At 40.6% G+C, this 9706-nt stretch overlaps 1 protein-coding gene across 1 annotated transcript in view; it reads right to left on the minus strand.

The window, feature by feature from the left end:
• Window positions 1-9134, minus strand: part of LOC311125396 (runt-related transcription factor 2-like) — a gene marked incomplete at both ends in the record, with an annotated part of 58226 nt that extends 49092 nt beyond the window's left edge. The window contains 2 exons of the mRNA XM_084199441.1: window positions 5271-5427; window positions 8856-9134. Of these exons, the coding sequence (XP_084055567.1) occupies window positions 5271-5427; window positions 8856-9134 (436 nt within the window). The remainder of the gene's footprint in view (window positions 1-5270; window positions 5428-8855) is intronic.
• Between the last annotated feature and the right edge of the window lie 572 nt (window positions 9135-9706).

The following is a 9706-nucleotide window of genomic DNA, read 5'->3' on the forward strand; positions in this document are numbered from 1 at the left end:
TACATTTTCAGATATTACACGTTTCAAATTTTTACAGAAAGTGGTTTCATTTCAAGTTAACGTGTACTGTTAGCTAGCTAACGTTAGCTGGCTAGCTCGATAGCTAACGTTACGTGTATGATGTTATTATTCGTATCTCAGAGCCATTTCCTTGGCTAGTTAGAGCCTAATGTTAGCTAGCTAATATTGAACCTGGTTGGTTAGCTACCTGCAGATTCATGCAGGGTAGTAACGTCATGAGTTGGGATTATGGTTCATTGTTTACCTAGCTAGCTAGCTACATGTCTTAACAAAAGACTCCACTATGCAGGTAACCATTTCGGGTGCGTTTGTAAATTCAGTCTGAGTATGCCAGAGCGCAGAATAACTGATGAATTTCCGAATGCTCAACACGCGTTGAATATGGCAGGTGTCAGTAAACGTCGGCAAAAATGCATAATTAAATTGTTGCCAGCAGCACAGTTACAGTCACCAACGCTCTGGATAACATGAAAACAGCCTAACAAGCTCTGCTAGGGCAAGTAAAATGGTCAGTGGGGTGTTTTCTAATTTCTGTCTGGAAGTGGCTAGCAAGCTAGCCAATGTTAGCCAGTTAGCTTGGGTGTTTGACTGCCATTGTGAGGTCAGAAAGCTCTGATCAACCCTACTCATTGGCCAGAGCGTCCAGTGTGCGTTCTGAATGCTCCCAGAGCGAAATGAGATGGGTGGGGCTAAAGCATAAGAGGGTGTGAACGATGCTGAATGGGTGTAGACAAAGAAGAGCTCTCCAGTAGGTACCAAAATATTGAAAGGCCATTTTCTGAAATGTGGAATTACAAGTTGATCAACTTTAAAAGCAGAATTACTTTCCCATTGTTCCTCAAAGGCAGAGTATGATATACCATTTTGTAGCACTCTGTCTCTGCTTTTATCCAATGTAAAAAAAAAAACATTTCAAATGTTGCTACATAAGACTGAATAAAGGCGGTTGGTCACATATGTGGTCAACAGGTCAACAGTATGTGGTCAACATGTTAACAGTATGTCGTCAACTGGTTAACAGTATGTGGTCAACAGGTCAACAGTTTGTAGTCAACAGTTTGTCGTCAGCATGTCAACAGTGTGTGATGAATAGGTCAACAGTGTGTGTTCAATGGGTCAACAGTATGTGGTCAACAGGTCGACAGTATGTGGTCAACAGTATGTGGTCAACAGTATCTGGTCAACAGGTCAACAGTATGTGGTCAACAGTATGTGGTCAACAGGTCAACAGTATGTGGTCAACAGTATGTGGTCAACAGGTCGACAGTATGTGGTCAACAGGTCAATAGTATGTGGTCAACAGGTCAACAGTATGTGGGAACAGGTCAACAGTATGTGGTCAACAGGTCAACAGGATGGTGTCAACAGTATGTGGTCAACAGTATGTGGTCAACAGGTCAACAGTATATGGTCAACAGCATGTGGTCAACAGAACAACAGTATGTGGTCAACAGTATGTGGTCAACAGGTCAACAGTATGTAGCCAACAGTATGTAGTCAACAGGTCAACATTATGTGGTCAACAATATGTGGTCAACAGCATATGGTCTACAGGACAACAGTATGTGGTCAACAGGTAGAAAGTATGTGGTCAACAGGTCAACAGTATGTGGTCAACAGGTCAACAGTATGTAGCCAACAGTATGTAGTCAACAGGTCAACATTATGTGGTCAACAATATGTGGTCAACAGCATATGGTCAACAGGTCAACGGTATGTGGTCAACAGCATGTGGTCAACAGTATGTGGTCAACAGGTCAACAGTATGTGGTCAACAGTATGTGGTCAACAGTTCAAAAGTATGGGGTCAACATAATGTGGCCAACATTATGTGGTTAACAGTATGTGGTCAACAGGTCAACAGTAAGTGGTCAACGGTATGCAGTCAACAGTATGTGATCAACAGGTCAGCAGTATGTGGTCAACGGTATGTGGTTAACAGTGTGTGGTCAACAGTATGTGGTCAACAGGTAAACAAATATGTTTTCAATAGTATGTGGTCAACATGTTAACAGTATGTGGTCAACATGTTAACAGTATGTGGTCAACAGTATGTGGTCAACAATATGTGGTCAACAGTATGTGGTCAACAGTATGTGGTCAACAAGTCAACAGTATATGGTCAACAGGTCAACAATATGTGGTCAACAGTATGTGGTCAACAGGTCAACAGTATGTGGTCAACAGTATGTAGTCAACAGTATGTGATCAACAGGTCAGCAGTATGTGGTCAACGGTATGTGGTTAACAGTGTGTGGTCAACAGTATGTGGTCAACAGGTAAACAAATATGTTTTCAACAGTATGTGGTCAACATGTTAACAGTATGTGGTCAACAGTATGTGGTCAACATGTTAACAGTATGTGGTCAACAGGTCAACAATATGTGGTCAACAGTATGTGGTCAACAGGTCAACAGTATGTGGTCAACAGTATGTGGTCAACAGTATGTGGTCAACAGGTCAACAGTATGTGGTCAACAGGTCAACAGTATGTTGTCAACAGTATGTGGTCAACTGTATTTGGTCAACAGGTCAACAGTATGTGGTCAACAGTATGTGATCAACAGGTCAACAGTATGTGGTCAACAGGTCAACAGTATGTTGTCAACAGTATGTGGTAAACAGTTCAACAGTATGTGGTCAACAGTATGTGGTCAACAGTATGTGGTCCACAGGTCAACAGTATGTGGTGAACAGTATGTGGTGAACAGTATGTGCTCAACAGGTCAACAGCATGTGGTCAACAGGTCAACAGTATGTGGTCAACAGTATGTGGTCAGCTGTATTTGGTCAACAGGTCAACAGTATGTTGTCAACAGTATGTGATCAACCGGTCAACAGTGTGTGGTCAACTGTATGTGGTAAACAGGTCAACATTATGTTGTCAACAGTATGTGGTCAACAGGTCAACAGTATGTGGTCAACAGTTCAACAGTATGTTGTCAACAGTATGTGGTCAACAGGTCAACAGTATGTGGTCAACAGTTCAACAGTATGTGGTGAACAGTATGTGGTCAACAGTATGTGGTCAACAATATTTGTCAACAGTATATTGTCAACAGTATGTGGTCAACAGTATGTGGTCAACAGGTCAACAGTATGTGGTCAACAGGTCAACAGTATGTTGTCAACAGTATGTGGTCAACAGGTCAACAGTATGTGTTCAACCGGTCAACAGCATGTTGTCAACAGTATGTGGTCAACAGGATGTGGTCAACAGTATGTTGTCAACAGTATGTGCTAAACTGTATTTGGTCAACAGGTCAACAGTATGTGGTCAACAGGTCAACAGTATGTGGTCAACAATATTTGGTCAACAGTATATTGTCAACAGTATGTGGTCAACAGTATGTGGTCAACAGGTCAACATTATGTGGTCAACAGTATGTGGTCAACAGGTCAACAGTATGTGTTCAACAGGTCAACAGTATGTTGTCAACAGTATGTGGTCAACAGGTCAACAGTATGTGGTCAACAGTATGTGTTCAACAGGTCAACAGTATGTGGTCAGCTGTATGTGGTCAACAGGTCAACAGTATGTGGTCAACAGTATGTGGTCAACAGTTCAACAGTATGTGGTGAACAGTATGTGGTCAACAGTATGTGGTCAACAATATTTGGTAAACAGTATATTGTCAACAGTATGTGTTCAACCGGTCAACAGTATGTTGTCAACAGTATGTGGTCAACAGGTCAACAGTATGTGGTCAACAGTATGTTGTCAACAGTATGTGGTAAACTGTATTTGTTCAACAGGTCAACAGTATGTGGTCAACAGGTCAACAGTATGTGGTCAACAATATTTGGTCAACAGTATATTGTCAACAGTATGTGGTCAACAGTATGTGGTCAACAGGTCAACATTATGTGGTCAACAGTATGTGGTCAACAGGTCAACAGTATGTGTTCAACAGGTCAACAGTATGTTGTCAACAGTATGTGGTCAACAGGTCAACAGTATGTGGTCAACAGTATGTGTTCAACTGGTCAACAGTATGTGGTCAGCTGTATGTGGTCAACAGGTCAACAGTATGTTGTCAACAGTATGTGGTCAACTGTATTTGGTCAACAGGTCAACGGTATGTGGTCAACAGAATGTGGTCAACAGGTCAACAGTATGTGGTCAACAGGTCAACAGTATGTTGTCAACAGTATGTGGTCAACAGGTCAACAGTATGTGGTCAACATTATGTTGTCAACAGTATGTGGTCAACAGGTCAACAGTATGTTGTCAACAGTATGTGGTCAACAGGTCAACAGTATGTGGTCAACAGTATGTAGTCAACTGTATGTGGTCAACAGCCCTCCAATCCAGGAATGACATCATCAGAATAAAATGATCTCATTTTATATATTTTAGTAAAATGTTCCATAATGACTGGGCAGCAAAGCTAAAAGCACTCCTACTCCAGACTCCATTATTGTGTTGGGAATATTTTATAAAATGCAGTTTTGAGATCTCAGACTGTTATGTCCATTAGTCTGTAGGTTGAATAAAGTGCTTAAATATATTGGCAGCTTCCCTAAAAAGGCCTTGTAGACAAACAGTTAGTCTTTAACCTCAGTGTTAAGGAGGGTGTTGTGTTTGTTACAAATCTATGAGCAACATGGTAGAGTGTGTCTAGTGTGTGTAGGTAGGACCCTCTGGCATTCATGTACAGAACATCACCATAGTCCAACAAAGGCTAAACAGTGGCTGCAACAAGGTCTTTCCTAGCTTGAAATGAAAACAAGACTTGTTCCTAAAGAAAATCCCAGATTAAGTTTAAGCTTTTTAGTTGGCTCTTAAAGGACATAGTTTCATGAAGGGCTGTTGAACGTGGCTCTTACAGGACATAGTTTCATCAAGGGCTGTTGAACGTGGGTCTTAAAGGACATAGTTTCATCAAGGGCTGTTGAACGTGGGTCTTAAAGGACATAGTTTCATCAAGGGCTGTTGAACGTGGTTCTTAAAGGACATAGTTTCATCAAGCGCTGTTGAACGTGGCTTGTTTTGCTGACTGACTATCTGAGGCAGACTAGGGGGTTGCTTTCTTGATCTAATAATAATGATTTAATAATATATACGTCGATATAGAGATATAGACAGTAACATGCGGCCAACATTCAGTTAGATATAGATCCAGAATAATAACATAACTGTAGGTAGTATAGACACTGACCCCGTCCGCTGCATCCTACAAAGCTCAGGCCATAATAACATAGATGTAGAGATATAGATACTGATCTAGATAATATAGACACTGACCCCGTCCGCTGCGGCCTACGAAGCGCAGGTCGTTGAAGCGAGCCACCTGGTTCTTCATCACTCCTGACGCGTTCCGCAGCTCGGCCGAGTAGTTCTCATCGTTCCCCGCCATCACCGTTACGACCGTCCCATCAGTCACCTCTCCCAACCCCACAACCTGGGGAGGAGAGGATGCTGGGATGTCATAGACGACTAAGCACAGCAGGTACACTGAGCCTCAACCCAAAATTACATGGTCCCTATCTTTCACTTTTATATCTTTGCCTTTTTTTGGGGGGGGGGGTTGAGGCCTGTAGATTTCTCCTGATGCGTTTAGAAGGGATATGCCTATTAGATGGATTCAGCTTGAGTTCAGACCAGTTTTTGACTGCTGAAAATGTCTGTCACTGTTTTGGGGTGAAATATGTCATTAGATCGCTCATTACAATGACCTGATACTGGGAGAAACAAATAGAGGCATGGTTATATTTATTCCATTAATATATTAAATATACACTACCAGTCAAAAGTTTGGACACACCTACTCATTCAAGGGTTTTTCTTTATTTTTACTATTTTCTACATTGTAGAATAATAGTGAAGACATCAAAACTATGAAATAACACATATGGAATCATGTAGTAACAAAAAAAAGTGTTAAACAAATCAAAATATATGTTATGTTTGAGATTCTTCAAATAGCCACCCTTTGCCTTCATGACAGCTTTGCACACTCTTGGCATTCTCTCAACCAGCTTCACCTGGAATGCTCACAAAGACACGGCAGTTGGAACCAAAAAGCGCCAATTTGGACTCCAGACCAAAGGACAGATTTCCACCGGTCTAATGTCCATTGCTCGTGTTTCTTGGCCCAAGCAAGTCTCTTCTTATTATTGGTGTCCTTTAGTAGTTGTTTCTTTGCAGCAATTAGACCACGAAGGCCTGATTCACAGTCTCCTCTGAACAGTTGATGTTGAGATATGTCTGTTACTTGAACTCTGTGAAGCATTTATTTGGGCTGCAATTTCTGAGGCTGGTAACTCTAATGATTTTATCCTCTGCAGCAGAAGTAACTCTGGTTCTTCCATTCCTGTGGCTGTCCTCATGAGAGCCAGTTTCATTGTTGCGCTTGATGGTTTTTGCGACTGCACTTGAAGAAACTTTCAAAGTTCTTGAAATGTTCCGTATTGACTGACCTTCCTGTCTTAAAATAATTATGGACTGTCGTTTCTCTTTGCTTATTTGATCTGTTCTTGCCATAATATGGACTTGGTCTTTTACCAAATAGGGCTATCTTCTGTATACCCCCCCCCCCCCCCCCCCCCCCAGCCTACCTTGTGATAACACAACTGATTGGCTCAATCGCATTAAGAAGGAAAGAAATTCCACAAATATAACATATATTTTGATTTGTTTAACACTTTTTTGGTTAATGCATGATTCCATATGTGTTATTTCCTAGTTTCGATGTCTTCACTATTATTCTACAATGTAGAAAACAGTAAAAATAAAGAAAGACCCTGGAATGAGTAGATGATCTAAAACTTTGGACTGGTAGTGTTTATGTATATCACAATTCAGTTTATTTTATTTAATTAACAATCCAAGATAGTTTAAAGGTATAGGTTTCCATAAGCACTTTTAAAATCAAACCAAATGACATTTTATTTATCACATGCACAGAATACAACAGGTGTCAACTTAAACAGTGAAATGCTTACAAGCCCTTTCCCAACAATGCAGGGTTAAAATATAAGAAAAGTAATATTAATAGTAAATCTAGTAGTAAATAGACCTGTACTTAGTAGAAAGGTAGTTGGGATGAGGCTATGGCCTTCACACTAACACAATATTACTGAGATTCAGTTCTACAAATCTGCTATTCATCCTAAATTCATTCTCAAAATTATAAAAAAAAATTTTTTTTAAATTTAAAATCTATTTTCAAACTTAAAACAAACAAAATATATGTCAATATGTGCTCCATCATGTCAGTGAGTAGGCGGTTTAAACATGATAGTGTGTAAGGCTAGATCTACCATCTGATTGTTCACCTTGACTCCAGGATAATAAAGATCATTATAGGGTGGAACTACAGCCTACCTTTAGTCCTACAGGTAACAGTTATATTAATAATTAAAACCATGTTTATGATGATGAATGAAATTACCATGTATCGTCAACACTAAATAAATACTATTATAAACATGATCGGTAGTACATGATCGTTTAAATTTACAGATTCATCTTTTTATCAGTGTTAGTTGTATTAATGTTTTATGAAAAGGTATTTGAACAGCATTCAGCAGGCCCCTTTGCAGCCGATGTCGGCCTGTGGTGACATTGTCAATAATAAACCTAGAACGGCAAAAGGTATTCATGGGAAAAAATAGAAAACATTATCAGATGAAAATTATTTCATATATTGTTCATTTCGTTTATTATTTTTTACGCAGCAAAAATAAAGGATGGGTTATATGAATTTGGTGTACCCAGTAATGCACTAGGCCTATATGCAAATCAACATCCGTAATTAATTCATATACATTTACAAGGAACAGATGAGTTTGTATAAATGTAATCCCCTGTAGCTCAGTTGGTAGAGCATGGCGTTTGCAACGCCAGGGTTGTGGGTTCGTTTCCCACGGGGGGCCAGTATGAAAATGTATGCTCTCACTAACTGTAAGTCGCTCTGGATAAGAGCGTCTGCTAAATGACTAAAATGTATAATTGTGGAAAATATCTAGGCCTAAATTGAAAAATTTAGCAATATGTTTATCAAACGCATCTATTTTATTGTTTATTTAGGCTACCCTATATATTATGGAAGCTGCATGCCTGCATTTCATTTGACTTAATTATGTTTTCGAATCTAATTACAATTAGAACAGCAAATATGTAAAATGTCCATCAATTTCGGAGTTTAATTTGAGTGGTGAACAGTATAATTATTCCAGTAATTGTGAGGTGTATATAATATCTAAAGGCGCTGTGAGGAATAACACCAGTATCTGTCTGTCTGTCTGTCTATCTGTCTGTCTGTCTGTCTGTCTCCCAGCGGCTGAGACAATAACAGAGACGTTTCATATGAACATTGGTTTCAAAATATGCAGTTGTTGATGAAAGTCAACACACACAACATCTCTCCATTCCACGCCTCGCTGCTCCCAATTATCAGCTTTACACAATAACGCTTTGTTAATTAAATCCCCAAAGAAGCACGCTACTTCGTCTGTTTTAGCCTCTACTTTCCTAAATCCAAATCTGTTGAAATAAAACAGAAACATCTGCAGATCTGCTATAGCCTACACAAATATTATAGGAATAGGCCTAACACAAATTCTAAATTATATAATTTGTACAACTAATTTTAAGGCAGAGCAATAGCCTAATATTTCATAAAAACATAAACACATTCATTTTCACAGCCCAAACCCCCCAAGTACAGACATTCACAGTAAGCCTTTTTCTCCCAGTTGCTATGTAGGCCCATGAAATATTTGAAGTATAAAGTAGTGTAAACAGTGTTTTACCTTGATATATTTAATATAAAGTATAAATATATATAAGGAGAGTGTATAAAGTAATACAGAGAGTGTTATTTACCTTGAATGCGACGGGCAGCGTCTTGTTGCACCGCCAGTGAGATGGTAACACGGAGCAGAGGAAGTTTGGGCTGTCAGTCCGGACCAGCTCCGCCGGGTGGTCGGCTATGATCTCCGCCATGCTGCGGTTCTCCTGCAGGCGCAGCCTTGGCACCGTGCTGTCTTGCTGCCCGGTCCCGGTCGGCGTGTTGAGCTCGTTCATCTTGGCCGGGATCGGCTGGAGGCTATTGGACGGCGGGCTAAACCTCCGCGTGGCACTGGGATCTACGGGAATGCGCATCACAACAGACTAGGTTTCAGCACAGCCACCAGGCACTGGAAAGAGTCAAGACCACCACGCCAGTTCTCCTCTCCTCTGCTCTCCCTCTCCTCCTTAGCGACTCAGTCGGCCTGTCTGTCTGCTCGACGCGGCTGAGAAACTTCAGCTCTCCGGCCAACGGAAAATTGGACTCCGAGTTGCTAAACTTCTCTCCACGACAGTGTTCTCTGGGCGCCTCGGTGCCTCAAAATAAAACCGTCTCCAGCTACAAAACCACATCTGAACGGGCGAGTGGGATTTTTTTTTTAGGACATTTTCATTGTTAAGTGTCCGCGTCAAAACACCAGACCGATTGCTTCATGTGTGAATTTAATTAAGTCTGATGAAAAAAAAAAATCAAAGTAATCTAGAATTAGCCTACTAAAAGAAACACAAGACGGAATTCTCTCTTTCCCTTCAGTAGTCAGCGGGCAGCTCCAGGTGCGTCAGCGGGTCTTCGTGCCAAATTGAAAAACGTTCGAGCCTGCAGGCTATTACACGTACAGAACACCTTCAAAGGCGCGACAATAAAGATGCGAAAACGGCTTTGAACA

The sequence above is a fragment of the Coregonus lavaretus genome (genome assembly GCF_964263955.1).
Source record: "Coregonus lavaretus genome assembly, contig: HAP1_SCAFFOLD_2398, whole genome shotgun sequence".
Taxonomy (NCBI): Eukaryota; Metazoa; Chordata; class Actinopteri; order Salmoniformes; family Salmonidae; genus Coregonus; species Coregonus lavaretus.